At 43.6% G+C, this 21,213-nt stretch overlaps 1 protein-coding gene across 3 annotated transcripts in view; it reads right to left on the reverse strand.

The window, feature by feature from the left end:
• Nucleotides 1–960: 960 nt before the first annotated feature.
• The window catches only part of HHAT (hedgehog acyltransferase), a 179,623-nt gene continuing 159,370 nt past the window's right edge, over nucleotides 961–21,213 (reverse strand). For all 3 annotated transcript variants that reach the window (XM_083605328.1, XM_083605332.1, XM_083605329.1), the window contains one exon: nucleotides 961–1,366. In XM_083605328.1, the coding sequence (XP_083461454.1) occupies nucleotides 1,275–1,366 (92 nt within the window). In that variant the 3' untranslated portion in view covers nucleotides 961–1,274. The remainder of the gene's footprint in view (nucleotides 1,367–21,213) is intronic.

Genomic DNA, 21,213 nt, shown 5'->3' on the forward strand with positions numbered 1-21,213 from the left:
ATGTCATGAGAAATGTCTTACAGTGAGCCAAGACACTCGGTAGTTCACACCTTCCAACATGCAACAACCAGGGGAAAAAGACCAAATCAGTACAATATGTTATCAAAATAGAATCTGTAAACATTTTTTCCTCCTAAAAACATGCGGAATAATGAGTAACAAAAGATAATAGTATCCAAAAATCGTCTTCTCTTCAAAATTTCTAAAATCGAAGGATCCTGCTTCCAGGTAATCGACTCCTGGAATTCTGAGGGTGAGGGATGTAAAAATGGTACTAGAATACTGTTTGGAGGTGTTTTGTATTTTTATTTTTGCCAATATTACCTTCCTGGCAATCCCAAAAAATGGTGGGAGGAGAATGAAGGTGGATAAAGTGCTTTTTCCTACCCCCTGCTAGGACCAAAGGATTCCAATCTCAAATTTTTATTTATTTATTGAATTTATATACCGCCCTATACCTGGGGGTCTCAGGGCGGTTCACATCCTTAACTTTGGCTGGGTCTCGTGAACTTACCAGATTATATAGTCATACATATCCACATTAGATAAAGGTAAAGGACCCCGGGATGGTTAAGTCCAGTTGAATTCGTAAAATGCTAGTCAAATATGGGGTGCAACGCTCATCTCTGCTTTCAGGCCGAGGGAGCCAGCATTTGTCCGCAAACAGTTTTCTGGGTCATGTGGCCAGCATGACTGAACTGGTTCTGGTGCAATGAAACACCGTGACGGAGGTCAGAGTGCACGGAAACGAAGTTTACCGTCCTGCTGCAGCGGTACCTATTTATCAACTTGCACTGGTGTGCTTTTGAACTGCTAGGTTGGCAGGAGCTGGGACAGAGCAATGGGAGCTCACCACCATTGTGTGGATTTGAACTGCCGACCTTATGATTAGCAAGCTCGAGAGGCTTGGTCGTTTAGATCACAGCGACACCCACATCCCCATACCTACATATATATATATTTTTAAAAAACCCACATTAAAAACATATCTTCAAATAGTTATGATCTATAAATAACATCTTGAGAGACAAATACATTTTTAAAACATTTGCATTGATTTAATGCCCCCCCCAATGTATCTTACAATGACTTCCAGAGTTTCAAAGGCTTTGGCAAATGCATACAGATGAGAAATTCCTACACCTCTTGATGGGCAGCATGTCAGGATACACTGGTATACTGGCATGGCATTGTACATCGAGAGACACAAGATGGGGTTCATAGGTCAAAGGTCCCTTCTTGAGAGGTCTAGAGGGCATCCCTTCCAATAACTGCTAATGCCTGCTGTAAGTCTGTTGCCATTCAATCCCAACATGAGAGTAGCAATAGAGGAATCCCCAAACAGAGAGTGTCACCCATGGCCAGCCTGTGAATAGAAGAAACAAGAGATTAGGCAGATGCAGAGCACTAGAATCCAGTGAATGAGTCAGAGATGCAAAGCTCCTGCAACCCTAAAACACTTTAAAACTAATACTCATTTGAGGAAAGAAGGGAGGGAACACACTCATTTGCAAATAATATTTTCCCTTGATCTTTTGTTGTCCTAATCGCTCCTTATCCCCAGGCTATGGCCTCGTGTAGAAGGCTAGTCCGGGTTTAATTTGCTTTTGACAACATTGGAGGCTTTTCGGTTTAGAGAAAAGGCAAGTAAGAGGCTTAAGAGAAGCGTTTAGAACTATGCAAGATGTGGAGAAGGTGGAAAGAGGTAAGTTCCACCCCTCCACACACACCTCATTGTTGAATGGTTTCTTTAAATGTAAAGGTTCATCATTGTTCCACCCGATGTGTATGTCTTTAAGGGGCCAGAGCAAGATAACGAGACCCAGCTTTGCAGCTGTGAAGCATAGCAGGTGCTGCTGAGTTGTATTTGATTAAGGTGTGTCAGCATTTGGGTGTAGTATATAAGGAGCAGCACCTAGCTCTCCCATTACCCTGGGGGATGGGTTGGTGGTTGGGTCTGGTTTGGTTGTTAATGTATTTAGTGTAAAAGGAGTTTTTGCTTTTCTTATTAAAACCTTGTTTAAGTTATTTTTGAGTCCTTTTTTTTAATGCATGGTCTCCCCAGCAAGCTCTCTGCAGCGCTACCATACTGCAAACAGCCAACACTCATGACACTAGAACACTAGATGTACAATGAAGCTGAACGCTGGAAGATTCAGGGCAGACGAAGAAGAGTTTGGATTTGATATCCCGCTTTCTCACGACCCTAAGGAGTCTCAAAGCGGCTAACATTCTCCTTTCCCTTCCTCCCCCACAACAAACACTCTGTGAGGTGAGTGAGGCCGAGAGATTTCAGAGAACTGTGACTAGCCCAAGGTCACCCAGCAGCTGCATGTGGAGGAGCAGGGAAGCGAACCCGGTTCACCAGATTACGAGTCTACTGCTCTTAACCACTACACCACACAAACAAGAAACAACTTTTTCACATAGCCTGGAAACTTGCTCCCACAAGTGGCAGTGATGCCACCAACTTGGACGACTTTAAAAGAGGATTGGACAGATTTATAGAGGAGAAGGGTATCGAGCTGGCTATGTTCCACCTCCACTGTCAGAGGCTATATGCCTCTGAATGCCAGTCACTGTGAATGAGCTACTGCCTTGGGGCTTCCCTTTGGCATCTGGTTGGCCACTGTGAGAACAGGATGCTGGACTATGATGGACCATTGGCCCGATCTAGGAGGGCTCCTCTGAAGAATAAGGATGCCTGGAGCAGATCTGATGCTACCTGGCATCATCTCAGCAGATGCTCAAGGTAGCCCTCCAGGCCTATTCATGTAATTGAACTGATATGAGCTCAGTCCACCAGGCCCTGCTGCCTCATACCTTTGATTCATTTCAAGCTCTCTCTTTTATCTTTGTCTGAATGGAGAACTAAAAAGAAAAAGGAAGGTTAAGCACAGATGACTTTCTTTTCGGTCTTGGCAGAATGCTCCAGGCTTTGGAAGGAAGTGAAGCAAAATAAGGCGTCCTTTCATTTAAGCCATCTCTGGAGAGTGGGCATCAGGGTGAGTAGGAAAGAGAGGAAGACGGAAAGAACACAGCTCTCCAGAAACACTAAGGGGAAATTTCATTCCACTTAGACTTGATATCAAATGCATCATTACAGGTTTTTGTTGCCGAGATGTGCAAGGACTCTGTGATTTAGGTAAGGCCAAAGCACCCTTGAAATGACTGCTGTAAATGAATGGTTCGTGTGTTCTTATTATTTGATTATAGAGAAGTGTACGAGATGACATGCAGGTCATCACAGAGAAGCTGAATTCTTCGGTGACATCATTGGAGTCTGCTTGTCACATTCTCTCCTCCTCACATTCTCAGCTCTTCTTGAAGCACTTGCCTCTACCTGGATTTCTACAAACATTTCAATTTGCAAAAATAGAACAAGTGTTCAGAAGTTAGGGGAAAGTGTAGAAAAGTAGACTTTTCTTTTTTCCTTTTAAAAGTGATGTTAGTTGCCTTGTGTGCTTCGTAAGTGAGCTAGAAAGACAGGTCATAAAATATTGTAAAAAATCAGATATTAATGTCCTTGAACGAACAAGAGTTGCTAGCTTAACACTGTGAGTTAAATGAGTGATTGTGGATGTTGACAAAAGATGAGCAACGTTTCTTAACTTGAATATCTGTGCATAGACTTCTGAATGGGCAACAGGACTTTTTTTCAGCCGGAACTTGCTTTCGCAGCGATGCTGGTGGTGGAGCAATCAGGTGGAGAAGCGTTTCCCCCCCAAAAAGTGTTGCTTGTTTGCCTCCCCGTCCCCCCCCCCAAAAGCCAGGAGTTCCTGTACCTCTTTTTCTAGAAAAAAAACACTGTTGGGCAATATACATGCACTGGTGTAGGTCTCAAAAATATGTGCTTTGCTGGACACGTAGTTGAGAAAGAAGAGTTTGGGATTAATAAAGGTTGAACAAATGAGAACCCTTTGAACTTCTAGCTGGAGTTAGCTGAGACTGGAGGCAAAGCCTTGGGGCATGTGTGTGCTCTAGTAGCTGCAGGTAAGGAGTGCCTGTTTCCTTCCATTATGCTCTGCTGGTATATTGCACAACTTTCCCCTTCCAAAGGAAACTAACCCTGGGAATGCTGCTCATGGGAATTCCTAATGTTCAGGGAAGCAAGGAATGTAAAACGAGAGGAAAGAAAGCATTTCTGATCACTGCTGCTCAAAGCAAAACCAACAAGAATGTGCCGATTTTGTACAGCACCAATTTCCTTTGGAAATCATAAAACTGGAATGCAGGTTCTGCTTTAGAGTTGCAACACCTGCATTACAAGCAGCAAGGAACTGCATGTGGGCCAGTTGCGTGGAGTTGCATGCAGGCAAGTCAGGAGCTGGAGTCAGGAGATGGTTAGCAATAAAAACACCAATGCCAGTGAAGTTAACTCTACATTCATAGAAACCCAAACAGCTCAGGTGATCACAGAAACTCTTCCCAGCAGGTCTTGCCCCAATGAGCCAGTTGCGAGGACTCAAGGTCCCTGCCTCCCCACAGCTGCCTGTCTCCTCCTCTCCAGAGTTTTCCCCAAACAGCCAAAGACTGTATCTGCATGCAACTAATCTCCCCTCTGTGTGTTCTGGGAGCTCAGGGGGGGATGGGAGCTGGTCGCAGCAGCAGGGGGAGACTCTCTGGGTTCTTTTTCTACATATAATTTTTATTAAATTTTCTGTTTTACAATTTAGAATACTCATTTAAACATCCGTAAAATATCAGTGACTTCCCTTCTTCTCTTTCCATGCATCATTTTGCATATCACAAATCCCTGCATTTACATAAACTAAACCCATTCAGTATTCCATTATTGCATCCATCAAAACTTATTTACACTGCTGAATTTATCTTAATGCTGCCAACGTTTTCAAGAGTACAAAATCCGCCCCCACCATATATTCAATAAACATTTCCCAAACTTCTCTAAACGTACAGTGGACATTCGGGTTGCGAACGTGATCTGTGTGGCGCGTGGGTTGCGATTTGGCGCTTCTGCGCATGAGCAAAGCGCAATTTAGCACTTTTTCACATGCGCGACCCCCAAAACCCGGAAGTAACCCGTTCCAGTACTTCCGGGTTTCAGTGGGTCTGTAACCCGAAAAAAACACAACCTGAAGCATCTTTAACCCAAGGTATGACTGTATGTTCTTCTTGTTTTCTTATTCTATATGTTAAGTCCGCAAGTTGCACATATCCCATCAGCTTAAGTTGCCATTCTTCTTTTGTTGGGACCTCACTCATTTTCCATAGAGACTCTCTGGATTCTTCAGCAGCCTGCCTCATCTCTGTCTCCTGCCTGCCCCCTACTCTCCTGCCTCTGAGTCTAGACTGCTCTCTGTCACAGCCTCTTCCTGCTCACTAAACCCTGCTGCCTCTTCATCTTCCAACACCTCCTCCCCCTAGTCTTCTACCTCTGACCATGCATCGTCATCCCCCACCAATCCCCTAGCTCTGAGCCTTCTCCCCCTACCCCAGGATTCCCTGGGGGGGGGTTTCCCCAGCTGGGGCCTCTCACCACTCCTCTGCATCCAGCCAGTCCATGCCACCACCCCAGAAAACAGTAGGAACATTCTGAGGTTCTTCTTTTCCTTCTAAGGTAAAGGTAAAGGGACCCCTGACCATTAGGTCCAGTCGTGACCGACTCTGGGGTTGCGGTGCTCATCTCATTTTATTGGCTGAGGGAGCCGGCGTTTGTCCGCAGACAGCTTCCGGGACATGTGGCCAGCATGACTAAGCTGCTTCTGGTGAACCAGAGCAGCGCACGGAAACGCCGTTTACCTTCCCGCCAGAGTGGTACCTATTTATCTACTTGCACTTTGACGTGCTTTTGAACTGCTAGGTGGGCAGGAACAGGGACCGAGCAACGGGAGCTCACCCCGTCGCGGGGATTTGAACTGCCGACGTTCTGATCGGCAAGTCCTACCCTCTGTGGTTTAACCCACAGCGCCACCTACGTCCCTTCTTTTCCTTCTAGGGGGAAAGAATCTCAAGGAACTTTCTCGGGAAAATGTCTTGAGAAACTTTGGCTCAGCTCAAGGAAGAAGCACTAGCATTGCTGCAAGGGAGAGCCTCAGCTTTCATTAGGATACAGCGGGCAATGGGGAAAAGGACCCGACAGCATTCTAATGAGGGCTCTGAATTTCTCTGCACTGCAGCATCTGTGGAGCAAACCTGAGCAATTGCATGCAACTTCAATTGTTCTGAATAGAACTTTTCCTGCGTTAGAGACTTCTGGGCTATTCAATAAAAGCTGGGAGAAAAATCAAGCTGTGCTCCTTTGGCCCAATAGTAGCAGCACTTGGTAGGATTGTTTTGCAACGTTGTCCCCACCCCCACCCCCCACACAAACAAAAGGCAGAGTGTCCAAATGGTTGGTGCAGCTTGATTCTATTGCAAGCCCAAAAGGAACAAATAGATGTTGGCTCTCTCAGCACCTTCCAGTTATTTATTGCATTGCATTGCAGGAAAATAGGACTCTGCTTTAGGTGAAGGTCAGGCCATTTCTTCATCTAACCCGGCATTGTCTACTCTGACTGGAAGCAGCTCTCTGGGCCAGTAAAAAAAAAAAGGTTGCAGGTGATGGGAACACATGGTTCCTTCCAATTTAATTGCTGGATTAAATACCTATAGTGGTATTCAGGACACGGGTGATGCTGTGGTCTAAACCACTGAGCCTCTTGGGCTTGCCGATCAGAAGGTCGGCGGTTCAAATCCCCGCAACGGGGTGAGCTCCCATTGCTCAGTCTCAGCTCCTGCCAACCTAGAAGTTCGAAAGCACGCCAAAAAAAGTGCAAGTAGATAAATAGGTACTGCTCCAGCGGGAATGTAAACGCCGTTTCTGTGTGCTCTGGTTCCCTTACCCTTTTTTTTTTTTTTTAGTGTTATACAACACTAGTCCTACTCAGAGTAGACCCATTAAAATTAAAGGACACGACTAAGTTATGACCCATTTGAATGGGTCTGTTCTGAGTAGGTCTTATTCCACCCCTACATTTTGAGTTTTATTAACTGGTTGGGGGCCAAATTTATTTACTGGGACCTTAAAAGCCAGGAGACACTTGTTTACATTTTGAAACTATTTTGGTTCTGGTTTGTTACAGCAATAGGACCTGGAAAAACGGGAGAGCCAAAGTATGCAGGGGTGCTATTGAAGTCGTATTTGTTTAGAATTCTTCTTTATCTACTGATGTATCCACTGAGTGCTGTGTCCTGCTTATGAATAGATAATGGTTGTCTTTGACCAGGAACAATAAGGGTGGTGTTTTTTTGGGGGGGTACATTAGGAATCACCTTTTCCCCCAACCTGATCCTGTTCTTGGGAGGGGGGAAATCCACCCAGAAAAGTGAGTTTTGGTCAGGATATGCAAAACCTAGCTCAAAATCCTAAACTCTCTGGGTGTGGGTGGGTGTGCATGCATACATGCACATGTGTGTGATGCTACCTTTATGTGTATGAACAAGAATTTATTCCCTACTCAAAGCAGCATAATTAAATTTAATTTTATAAATGGGTTCAATTTATATTTCACCTTTCCTCCAAGGAGCTCAAGGCCATAGGTGTGGTTCTGCCCACCTCATTTAACCCCCACAGCAACCCTCTAATGCAGGCTAGGTTGAGAGGCCCAAGATCACCTAGTAAACTTCGTGGCTGAGTAGGTATTCGAACCCTGGTCTCCCAGACCCATCACCCTGACCACAACACACTGACTCTCACATATATATATCTGCATGGTGCATAGAAGATGCCTCTTTGCCAAACACCTTCTCCCCAGCATCTATTTATGCTGCCAAGGACTAAAGATGGCATTTGGCTCCCAAGTCCCTTTTCTAATTTGAATCCTCTGCACAATGCAGGCGGCAACTGTGCATCAAACCATACATGTGATCAAAGGGGCGGCTGCCGTTGCCAGAGCTAAAAGTAGCGCAGTAATTGAAAACAACCATTTCCTGCAGTGAATCGATGTTGCAAAACTTGGAGTGGGATATTCTGCCCCCCCGTCCCTCCCCCACCCCCATTCTTTGTGGCAGGCAATAGATCTTCAGCAGTGTATAAAGCAGCAAGCCCTTTTTAAAAAAAGCACAAAACCAGGCTGCATGAAATCCAGCACTCAGCTTGCCCCCAAATCGTTTTTGGGCTTTTTTTGTGCTTTGTCAGATGGCTATGCTGCCAGGAGGAGATTTCTTGAAAGAACAATGCCTTGCTGTCATTATTTTCTTTTCCCAGCTCGAGAGGTACGTGCAAATTAATGCAGGGAGGACTGCGGCGCAAGTGAAACGCAGAGTGCAGGGCTCAGAGGTTTCCATTAAATTTTCCACAGCTTTTTGAGAAAGCTCAGCTTTAAACAACTGCTTCGGTAATTGATTTACGCAGGGAGAGAAGAGCCCAAATCCTAACCAATCTGTGATCAATAATGGTTTTTTCTGCAGGCTGAAAAGGACGCTGGGGGCTGGGGAGTTAACAGTAGGTGGCATGTAGCTGACTTTGATGCCTTATTTTCTCTTTTCTATTTGTACTTACTGTAATAGTCAATTGAAAACGTAGATCTAACTCTGACCTCCTCTGTCAGCAACACTGATTACCAGCCAGGAGCCTGTTTGTTTTTCAGTTGCCAAAAAAAAATGGGGGCGGTGGGGGGCAGAATCAGTAATTTTCATCTGCTCCACTTGCTTCTGACATTTTAAATCTTAATTTGAGTTTAAACATCATCTAAAGCTAGGGCCAGGGTAGATAAGATTTGCAAGACTGCACAGTCAAGAGCCCGCATTGTGTACACCACAGGAAGGCACCGATAAAATTTGAATGTTGCAGATAGAAATAAAATTGGGGGGGGGGGATACAGCCCTGCAGCAATGAGTCAAAAAAAGAAGTACAAACAAAACCAGCCCTTGACCGGTGTAGTTCCAGAATCACGAAGGCTATGGAAACAAGGCAAACTCAAATGCTAAAGAGGAATGTGCCAGCCATGTTTCTGAGAAAATGAACTTTCAAGTCCTCGTTTTATCTTACTTCCTGACAAATGAATTCACAGCAGAAGCGTATTAGCTTCTAGGGCAGTGAATGAAGTGGAAGAAGAGAAAGCTTTTACAGTAAGTACCCAGGAACAAAGCAAGATCGTCGTGGCCCCATCTGCATGACACGTACAGTGGGAGAGCATCTCTTTCGCATACCTAAGTTCCCAGGCTCAATCTTCCTCAACATCTATGTGGCGTTTGCCCCCCTAGGTGGGTCATAAGGAAAGGTTTAAATGCATGTGAAGTGATTGGCCAGTGGGAACCCAAGGGGAGGAGTTAGAGTTAGAGTTGGAGTTGTGTGGAAGTCGGTCGGGTGTTAGAGAAGGGAGAGTGAGGATACGTCTGTGGGTTGGGATAGTTTGATGTGAGGGAGATAGAGAATCTGTTGAGAGGAGTCAGATAGACAGTTGGGGTAATCAGTTAGAGGAAATACGAAGGTATAGGCCGGTAAGAACCTAAGATTAAGAAACTGACAAGAAAAAATATCTGAAACCATAAACTTGTTAAGGCTTATAAAATAAACTTGTTTATTTGCTTTAATGTTAACAACTGTCTGGACTCTGTGTGTACCCAAGAGAAACAGGTTGGTGGCAGTGGGGAAGCAATCACAGTGGTGGCACAGGGATCAATAGACCGTCAAATGTCTGGGGACCCTGTGTGATCGCCACAATCTACAACTAGGGGTGGGAGAGACTCCTGCCTGAAGCTCTGGAGAGCCACAGCCAATCATTGCAGATGATACTGAACTAAATGGACCAATGGTCTGACGTGGCCTAAGGCAGCTTGCAGGGTGTTCCGAAGACAAGCTCTTCCACACAGCAATGAGAGTTTCAGGAGCCTTGTTCTCTTCTGTATCTGGCCACCCTGATAAATAATCAGTGACAATGTTGTGCTGCTCTACCCCACACTTAGCAGTAATAGTTGGCATGTTTGTTTGGCAGCATGTTCACACTTCTGTCTTGGTGGCATCTATGCTGGCTCTGTCACATGCAGAGAATGGAAGACGTCAGGATCCTCAAATAATGTGCTCTGTGGGGAGCTGTCCTCAGGCACCAGGCCTATGGGCAGACCAAGTCTGAGCCACAAAGATGTCTGTAAACATGACACGAAGGCTGGCAACATCAACTCTGCCATGAGTGCCTGGAGACACTCGACAGTCAGGTCATGTACCCGCAGCAGTGATCAGAGGAGGAACGACTGCTGGGAGAAGTGCAGAGAGAAGAAATACCACTGTGTATCTCAGCAGTGAATCCAGACGGCTTCATCTGCCCCAGCTGCAATAAAACATGTCTCTTTCACATGTGGTTTCTACAGCCACAGCAGGCACTGTAACTCACCAATGGTTTGACTTTACCCCCTCTGGTACGCTCCTCCATTGTCTCCCAAGACAGGCAGATGCCAACAGAAGACTACCTAACACTATACAGTGGTACCTCGGGTTAAGTACTTAATTCATTCTGGAGGTCCGTTCTTAACCTGAGACTGTTCTTAACCTGAAGCACCACTTTAGCTAATGGGGCCTCCTGCTGCTGCTGCTGCACTGCCAGAGCACTATTTCTGTTCTCATCCTGAAGCAAAGTTCTTAACCTGAGGTACTATTTCTGGGTTAGTGGAGTCTGTAATCTGAAGCGTATGTAACCTGAGGTACCACTGTACATTATTTTGTGTCATACAATCTTTGCAGGAAACGAGGCCAGTGCAAATTGCATTAACCCTCTTCAATATTGCATTGTTTTGGTGCAGGGCATGCAAGGAATCTTATACACAAACAATAGCTTTATGAGGGGGACTAATTAGGAGCTGCTACTCCATTTTAAGAACCAATCTGGATAGCTCCCCAGGAATGCCAGCAGCATGGATCGCTGCCCATGGGCAAGGGCTACGTAACAAGGCTTAGGAGCACATCCTACTTAGGAGCGGACCCCATTCTGAACTTCTTCAGGTGTCCAGGAAATTAACCCGGTCACTCTGGGCTTTCCAGAGTGGATGTGGATTATTTCACCCAGTGCCACATTCAAATGGTCTCTCGTCCAATGCATGTTTGCATGTTAGATATATAAGCAGATAGACCAACTGTGCAACAACCAGAACGTATAGATATTCTCATTGATTTAGACTGCAAACCTGCAACAGTTTCCTGTCAAATTAATAATTCCATTTACCATCTGCTTCAGTTTTTTGGGGGGGTGGGGGTGGCACACACATTATCACTGACAAAACAAAAAATTTTTTTTTCTTTCCAGTAGCACCTTAAAGACCAACTAAGTTAGTTCTTGGTATGAGCTTTCGTGTGCATGCACACTTCGTCAGATACACTGAAACAGAAGTTGCCAGATCCTTCTATATAGTGAGAAGGTGGGGAGGGGTATTACTCAGAAGGGTGGTGGGAATGGGTGGTTGGTAGATAACCACCCATTCCCACCACCCTTCTGAGTAATACCCCTCCCCACCTTCTCACTATATAGAAGGATCTGGCAACTTCTGTTTCAGTGTATCTGACGAAGTGTGCATGCACACGAAAGCTCATACCAAGAACTAACTTAGTTGGTCTTTAAGGTGCTACTGGAAAGAAAAAATTTTTTTTTGTTTTGACTATGGCAGACCAACACGGCTACCTATCTGTAACATTATCACTGAGGTAGACTACCTGCTATAAAAATTCAGCACAAAACCCATTTGCATTTTTAAAAGACCCTGAGAACACCTTTTAATCCATTTGGGGTGGGGATAACAGTCCATCCAATTATTTCTTGCAGTGTTTATACTCAAGTGTGGACCAGTGTCATCCAAGGCACACCATCAATCATTCCTCATAAATTATAATGGCCTTAAATGTAAAATGCTTTGCACCATTTACCGTGTAAATACAAAATCAATGTAATTTTCCCTGATAATGACAGGATCTCTCTCTTTCTGCAATCAGCATTGTTCATTTGACTGAAGTCCTGATAATTTAATGTACTGCCATGCATGAAACTGGATTGTCACAACAGATTTAGAGAGAATGCCGAGTTTTAGCATTTCATTATGGCGAGTCTGAGCTCCCAGAGTATCTTTCATGTCTGAAAGGAGATCCTGAGAACAAGCAGGCCTCAAGAATTTTGATCATAACACATTCTGGCAACCAGTAAATATTAAATAAAAACTGCAACTCGCCAATTTTATGACTGGAATGTCAAATTTCAGGGAATGCTTCGTGAAACCAGTTCACATAGATGTTGATGCGGCAGGACTATACTGTGATAAAAGAACAGAAACCGACTCGAACGTATTAGAAGCCTTCCTGTACTAACAGGTGATCTGAGAAGAAGTTCTTTTACTGCACCCAAGTTATAGAAATGCTTGTCTGCTCCCAATGAAAGTGTTTCCGTTATTAATTACATGCATTTTTGCAACATAGCAATAAAAGCTGTCAAGCTACTGTTCTGTTCCTCTGCTTCCTGCTTCCCTGAGCACAGTATAAAATTCCAAGCAAGCTTTTACATGATCAACTCCTTTGCATGGACAGGGCTGGCTCAAGGTATTTTGCTGCCTGAAGTAAAACAAGATGGTGCTCCCCTCCCCCCAGTTCCACACCCAGAAGCCAATTGGACGGGCAGTTGAATTTTGCTTTGACACTAGCAACAGGACAGTGTCATCCACTGCACCACAGAGGAGCAGGCTAACGCAGGCGCATGACAGGCCACGAGGCACACCGCACACTATCTTCCATCAGAGAACAACAGCCACCTCATGCCACCTGCCACCTGTAGCAATTGCTCCCCTCTTGTCTGATGGTAGGGTTGGGCCTGTGCATGGAGGAAGGACTGGAGACAAAGGCCACACCCACACCATACAAATAAAGCACTATGATAACACTTTAACAGTTGTGGTTCCCCCCAAGGAATCCTGGGAGCTGCAGTTTATTATACCGAAGATTGTTGGGAAAGCTCTATTTCCCTCCCAGAGATACCACTCCCACAGTTCTGTGGAAAGAGGGATTGATGATTAAACTCCGTATTTGCAGCCAGCGTCTTTGAAGATAGTATCCCAGGTACCAACTGATCCTTGGCATGAATACCTGAGACCTAAGGACACACACGGCTAATGCAAAGCAATGACTGTAAAAGCAAGCATGGACTACAGCTTGCTCCAAGAACTAAATTTGGGGAAACCTCCTGCATTTCTTAGCTCTTCTCTTCTTGCTTGCTGCCCTGGCATACAAATTGAAATCACCACATCATCTCCCAACATGTTGTTTATACACTGGGATAAATTCAATAGGTTTTGGTTATGTTGCAAGCATATCCAATATGGGGCTGTGCCAGCTTAGAAATATACACAGAGAGGCGCCATGGTGGAATCAGGGAGGCAGCCCTTTGTGTGTGTCATTCTAGAAGCCTTTTAGCCATCCACAGAATCAGCGACATCAATGCTATTGTATGCTCTTGACAGACCCTTTCTAGTAAGCACAGGTGGTGCTGTGGTATAAACCACTGAGCCTCTTAGGCTTGCCGATCGGAAGGTCAGTAGTTTGAATCCCTGTGATGGGCAGCATTGCTGTCCTAGCTCCTGCCAACCTAGCAGTTCGAAAGCACACCAGTGCAAGTAGATAAATAGGTACCACTGTGGCAGGAAGGTGAATGGCATTGTTCTGTGTGCTCTGGTTTCCATCATGGTGTCCCGTGGCACCAGAAGCAGTTTAGTCCTGCTGGCCACATGAACCAGAAAGCTGTCTGTGGACAAACATCAGCTCCCTCGGCCTGAAAGTGAGATGAGCGCCACAACCTCATAGTCACCTTTGGATGTACTTAACCATCTAGGGGTCCTTTACCTCCCCCCCTTTTTTTTAGTAAGCGGCTATAATGAGACTGTAGCTAACAAGCAGGCTGGACTTACACAAGGGATGGGCCACCAGATGTCACTGGACTTCAACTCCCATCAGCCCCAGCCAGCATGGCCAATGGCCGGAGATGATGGGAATCGTAGTCCAACAACATCAGGAAGGTCACAAGTTCCCCATCCCTGACTTACCCTGTTGGATTTGCACTGGGTGAGACTGTAGCGACAACGGAGCCAAACAACACATGTGTTGTCTCAGCTTTGTGTATCTACTAGGCTGGTGTGCAGAAAGACACCATAGCAGCTGGTGAATGTACAAACATTTCCAAAGGCACGGTAATTTGTTTTCAAAAGACCATGTTTCATAATGCAAAGCGTACAGATGCCCTGTGTATCTAGAATACCTGAAGTGCTCAGCGCTGGGAGGGGGGCAGGCAGAATACTCACAAGCACCACATGGAAGACCAGAGAAAATATCTGCTTTGCTTTTCCCCTGTCATATTAATGGTGCTGATTCAAGAGGGTTTTTAATACGTGCGAAACCAAAAAGAAATATCTTATAATTACTTTAATTAGTTTCCCTTCCAAACTACCTATAAAAATGATAAATGAAGTTGATGAAGCTGATTTGCATATATCTGCCTCTTGGTGGCTTCTCTTTCCACTTCCCTTTTTAAATCCATGGCATGAAACAGACAGATTGTGCTCCATAAAACTCTCATCTTTCTATGTCACTGACAGGGATATTATGTTTATGGCAAACTGGCAAGATTAATTAGGGATGGGCTATTTTCATTTTGGCATCTATTGCTCTTGTACACATGCTAATAACTTAATGGGTGGTGGGGTAGGAATACTACTTTATTTTTTTACCACGATGGTGAGGTCCCTTGGAAAGTCCCTTTGCAAATAAAGCGGCGGCGTCACTTATATACAGTCCAACAGCTAGACTGACTTTTATTAAGTTGGTGGCGTTGGAAGTTAAATCAGGCCTAAAGTTACGAGAAAGGCTGGAACGGTTTCTGTCATGTTCATGGGCTTAGGTCTACCGTGTGACAGACATGTGTTTGGTAAAAGTATCCTTAGAAATATTTGTTAGGGTAACAAGCACATATTCCAAAATTAGGGCAACTGCAATTTCTAACTGTTTTATTAGAAGCAGTAATGGAAGCAATTGAAATTATTATTGGGCTAAAGCAACCCTTGACCTTATGGTAAGCAATGAAGAGGAAGGGGGCAAGACTTGTTTGCTCAGGTCTGCTTCCTTCCCACCCCACCTTTCATGCTTGTTAACTAAGATCCTGAACATGGAATGGAGCAATAATCATTTTTTTAAAAAAGGTTGTTTGACAACTAGGAATGGCCACATATGCAGATTTCTGTTTTTCTTGGCTTCTTAGTTTTTTCAATCTTGACTTCACTTCTCCAATATATTCAATATCAGTCTGGCATTTCCCCTGCAATGAAAATTCACTAGCATTTTGGGGCAATTTCCCCTCCCAGCCCCACAGTATAGACATTTTCTGGATGCTATTTTGCTCAATACTTTTGCCAAGCAATTCCCCACAATATAATGCATTTTTTTTTTATATTGCACTAATATACACATTTGTTGGATAAATGCACTAATATATGCATTTTTGCACACTTTACCCTGGTATGTGCATTTTTGCAAACACCACTTGACGGGGGAGCTGCACTGCAAAATTCAGAGAAGTGCAACACAGATTAAAGTTTTTAAATGTTTCGGTTTGCTGCTTGTAGTTTCAGAAAGTGCATATTTGGTAGATCTGCCTTTAAATCCAGGTGGAATAAAATGTCTCCCCTGACCCTAGCAACAGTGCTATGATCCCGAATGCCTCCTGCCTGGTCGTTGGGCTGCCCCCATCCCACTTTGAAAACTGAGCTTGGTGCTGCAAATAATTTGAAAAGACTGGATTGTTCCCATATCTTGTGGATATGCAGTTCAGGAAGGAGACCACCGTTTCCTCAGTAGGATGCGTACTTGTCTGTAGCCAAGCATATAATATCTGCTCCCCCTTATTGCTCCCTAATGAAATGCTTCATCTGGAAAAGATAGCCGGGAAGGAAGCGAGATCCGAGGTGCTCAGCACACACAGCCAGAGGCGCAGAGAGGCTTCTGCAAGCAGCTTTCCTCGCAGCCAGCTGCTCAGTGCATCGTGATCCCTGCCAAGGCATCGCTCTGGTTCATCAATTGACAGCACCTGCTCCCCTCTCAGCTTACTGGATCAGAAACGTCGGAGAACCTGGCTGAGTAATGGCACCAGTGACTCAGCGTTGCCTCCCACAACCTCAGCCCACGGCAGCCGAGTGCGGGAGCCTGATTCCTCCCTTCTCTTTTTGCAACCAGAGAAGCAGACGCATAAAAGTCAGGCTGCACAGTGGCTCTCGCCGTCACATCCTCAAACTGTACACTGGAGCTGTCATCAGATAGTCTCGTATTTGGGTGAAACCACCCAGGGAAACCAGGGCTGGAGTTTCCAACATGGATTCAGCAGAGGGTGAAGTTTAGAGCAGCCTTTGTCAACATGGTGCCAGCCAGGTGTTTTTTTAAAAATACAACTCCCAAAAGCCTCAACCAGGTGTTTAGGAGTACAGTGGTACCTCGGGTTACAGACCCTTCAGGTTACAGACTCTGCTAACCCAGAAATAGCACCTCGGGTTAAGAACTTTGCTTCAGGATGAGAACAGAAATCATGCGGCGGTGGCGCGGTGGCAGCAGGAGGCCCGTTAGCTAAAGTGGTACCTCAGGTTAAGAACGTTTTTAGGTTAAGAACGGACCTCCAGAACGAATTAAGTTCTTAACCCGAGGTACCACTGTACTACTCCATGGGTAGGCAAACTAAGGCCCGGGGGCCGGATCCGGCCCAATCGCCTTCTAAATCTGGCCTGTGGATGGTCCGGGAATCAGCGTGTTTTTACATGAGTAGAATGTGTCCTTTTATTTAAAATGCATCTCTGGGTTATTTGTGGGGCATGGGAATTCGTTCATCCCCCCCAAAAAAAAATATAGAAAAAGTTTGCTGACCCCAGTACTACTCTCATTAATGCCCCCCAACCCTAATATCTGGAGGGCACCAAGGTCAAGAAGGCTACTTTACAAAAGCAGGTAGTACCTTTTTTTACAAGCCAAAAAGAGGGAAAATATGACAAAGTAGTTTGTCAGATTACCGTGTGCCAGAAGTGAGAAAAGATTCACCCACCAAAATTACCTCTCATGCACAACTATGGAGAGGACATGAGTCAGATCCTCAACTGTATCTCATCACTCCAGCGCAGTGCCTTCTCAGTAGTATCAAATGACCTCTTGTGCCAATATGATGGTTTCTTTTATATAATGGGTAGCCCAGACACTGCAGAACAGAGGGGAAGAAGTCTCTGGTTCCATCTCTCAGCCAAGGGGCTGCTGGTGGGTGGGTGTGTGTGTCCGTGTTCTCAGCAGCAGGGAGAATCTGTCCAGATTGTGATGACTCTGGCATCAGACTCTAAAGGATGAGGTGAGGACTCGGAGTCAGAAAGGGAGCTGCATACAAGGCCAGCCCTGAAGTGCGTCTGCAAGAAAAGCCTGTGGTGCCAATGCCCCTTTGGCGAGAGGATGTCATACTGCTGTCCTCAGGACTCCTTTGCAGAAGCTCTGGTTCAATCAGAGTCTGCCCCACTATTTTTTTGGGGGGGGCTGTTGGAGCCCCTATAACTGAAACAGCATCTGTCTGTGAAGGGGGAGCATGCAAGCTGAGAAAACTATTCTCCCCCCTCCTCTCTAATACAAAAGAATCAATACAATTTATGCACTGCTTGATTGTAAAAAAACAAACTCAAAGCAGTTTACAAAAAAGACGAAACCATAAAATCGAGAAAAATTCACGACCCTAATTTTAAACATACAAATGTTAAAATATTAAAACCTATTAACATTACTTCAACTTTCTCAGCATCTGGGTAGGCTTGTATAAACAGGAATGTTTTTAGCAGGTGCCAAAAAGAGTGAAGGGACCTGCTTGATCTCAACAGGCAGGAAGTTCCAAAGTTGCTGCCACACTAAACAAGCAAGTTCTTAAAAATGTGGAACAGGCATTATATAGTACCTGTAGTTGTAAACTTCTGCTCCTATACAGGGCTCAGCCTAAGGAAGACTGTTGCTGAAGTAACATTACAGCCTTGGTCTCTTACAACAGCAAGACCAGCGCTTGCTGGCTACACATAAGCAGTCTTTACACATGCATAGTGCTTCTAAATATGGTTTCTAAATAAAGATGCATATGATAGCAGAAAGAGTATACAAAAATACATTATACTATAGAAAGTAACTTTGCAAAAATGAGTATATTAAGGAAAATTGCATACGAAGATTTGTATATTTGGAGAAATGCTGCTGAAAGTTCATGAGGACTTGTTTTTTTAAAAAAATTGCAAGCTGGCCTGGAAGTCTGGAGAACTGAAGAGCAGAAAAAGAGAAAACAAGAGAAACTTAACTTGTCAGATTCATCCATCCCTAAAACTGAGAGCTGAACAGAAATACCATGGAGCTTACTAAGTTTCCAATAAAAATCTTCCTTCTTTTGCCTTGCACTGTAACTAGTTTCTCAAATTCTACTGCCTCTCTAAGGATATTATGGCTCCCCTTCTGTGTTTACAAAAATAAAAAATCAAAAAATCTTTGGAGGCCAGTTGCAAGATGTATAACGAACCAACTCTCAGTATCAGGGGAAATTTTTGCATGAATGAATCTGATTTGACTTTAATTACTGCTGTGAATAAAGAAACCTCTCTCTATTTAGCAAATGTTATGCACTTGTAATTGTCATGTAAGTGGAAAATCAATGTTCTCTTACTCTCCTTCCCCCCCTCCATCTGTAAACATAGCCATGTATTCTAAAAATCAGTTGAAACAGTCACAACAGGAAAAGGGATCCCTTAATTTATAAAAGTTGAAAACCACTGCTGTAGGATAAGACACTCTCTCACTTTTTGTGCACTTGGATGAACAAGCACCAAGCAGAGATGCTCAGCGACTGTAATGTGCTTAAACACAGCCACAAATTCTCAAGGCCTAGAGCCTGCCCATGGAGAAGGGGGCCGTGGGACTATACTGCTGGTCCTGCCCTGGTGTACTCAATGAAACTTGTGCAGATGTCTCTGTAGAGAGACTGTGCCCTGGATTCTCAAAATATTAGGACCTGGGCCTATTCAATGAAGACGAATGTTGAAAGGATGGACAAAATAAAGTACTTCTTCACACAGCGCATAGTTCAGGGGTCAGCAAACTTATTCAGCAGAGGGCCGGTCCACTGTCCCTCAGACTTTGTGGGGGGCTGGACTATATTTTGAAGGGGGGAAATGAACGAATTCCTTTGCCCGACAAAGAACCCAGAGATGCATTTTATTTATTTTTTATTTATTTTCCATTTCTTTTTATTGAATTTCACTTAGATAACCAAAAGGGAAAACAAATCAACAATTACAAAAGAAATATCCAAACATAACATAAAAATAACATCAGTTTCCGTTACAGTTCTTTGTCTTCACACTTGAATCTTTATATCTTTAAATGTTTAAATCATTCCTCTACACACCTATTGACCTCCATCCCTCCCAATTTCAGGCTTCTTAGTGTAAATAATTTCTTTCTCCTGCAGCCGATAATTGTTGATGGTTTACACATCGTAAGATCTATATCAAACCTGCTATAGTTTTTAAGTTTCTATAATTCCCTTCAATGTATATCATAAATTTATTCCAGTCGCTAATAAACTTTGTATTTTTTTTGGTTTCTGATTTTTTGTGTCATTTTTGCTAATTCAACAAATTCAAATAATTTTATTTGCCAATCTCTAATCGCTGGGGTGTTTGGATTTTTCCAGTTTTGGGCAATTAATATTCTAGCGGCAACTGTAGCATACTGGAATAATGTCTTATCTTCTTTTTTGATTTCGTCCCCAATTATTCCTAGTAGGAAGGCCTCTGGCCTTTTGGGAAAAGTGTATTTAAATATTTTTTTTAACTCATTATAAATAAGTTCCCAATATTTCTTCATTTCTTCGCATGTCCACCACATATGGTAGAAATTGCCTTCTTTGATTTTACACTTCCAGCAAACCTTATTTCCTGTTTTATACATTTTCCCTAGTTTTGCCGGTGTGATGTACCACCTATACATCATCTTTTCCAAATTTTCCCTGAGTGTGACACATGCCGTGAATTTCATTCCACTAGTCCATAATTTCAACCACTTATCATATTCTATATTATATCCCAGATCCATTGCCCATCTTGTCATGACCTCCTTTATTTCTTCATCTTTGGTGTCCCATTCTAATAATATATTATACATTTTGGATAATAATTTGGATTTGCCTTCAATTATTTCTATCTGAAATTTAGATTTCTTCTCGTTCATCCCTACTTTTTTATCTTCTATCCATGCTGCATTTATTTGATGGAATTGTAGCCAGCCTGTTAATTTATCTTTCAACACCTCATATGTTCTCATCTTCCATCCGCTTTCTGATCTTATCAGTAGGTCTTCATAGGTCAGTCTTTCTCCTTCCATATTTGCTTTTTTAGTTATTAAAATATCAATTGGTGATAACCACCAGGGTGTTTTCCATTCTAAAAGTTTTTTCTCCCACACTTCATATAGAGGCCCTCTAATAATATGACTTGAAAACCCTTTATGTACCTTTTCTTTGTTTTGCCATAAATAGGCGTGCCAACCAAACCTATTGTCGAACCCCTCTAGGTCTAACAAATTGGTGTTTTCCAAATTAATCCAATCTTTGATCCAACAGAGGCAGGCGGCCTCGAAATATAATTTCAGATTAGGTACCGAGAATCCCCCTCTTTCTTTCCGATCTGTAAGAAGTTTAAATCTAATTCTCTTTTCCCTTGCCATATAAATTTCGAAAGAGTTTTTTGCCGATCTGTAAACATTTTAGAGCCTCTAATCACTGGGATATTTTGAAACAAAAATAACATTCTTGGGAGTATGTTCATTTTTATTGCCGCCATCCTGCCCGTCCACGAAAGCTTCACTCTGTTCTGCGTATCTAGATCTTTTTTAATCTCCTTCCATGTTGTAAGATAGTTATCTTGAATCAGATTTATGTTTTTTGTAGTTAGCCAAATTCCCAGATACTTTATTTTTTTTACCACCTTAATTCCATTCTGTATCTCCAATTTTTCTCTTTCATCTTTTCCCAAAATTTTAGTCAGCATTTTTGTCTTTAATTTATTTAATTTGAAACCAGATAGCTTGCCAAATTCTTCTAATATCTCCAAGGCCTTACCAACACTTTTTTGCGGATTTTCTAGGGATAGCATCAAATCATCCGCATACGCTTTTAGTTTATATTCTTTCGTTCCTATTTTGATCCC

Source organism: Podarcis filfolensis (genome assembly GCF_964270895.1).
Source record: "Podarcis filfolensis genome assembly, chromosome: 3".
Taxonomy (NCBI): Eukaryota; Metazoa; Chordata; class Lepidosauria; order Squamata; family Lacertidae; genus Podarcis; species Podarcis filfolensis.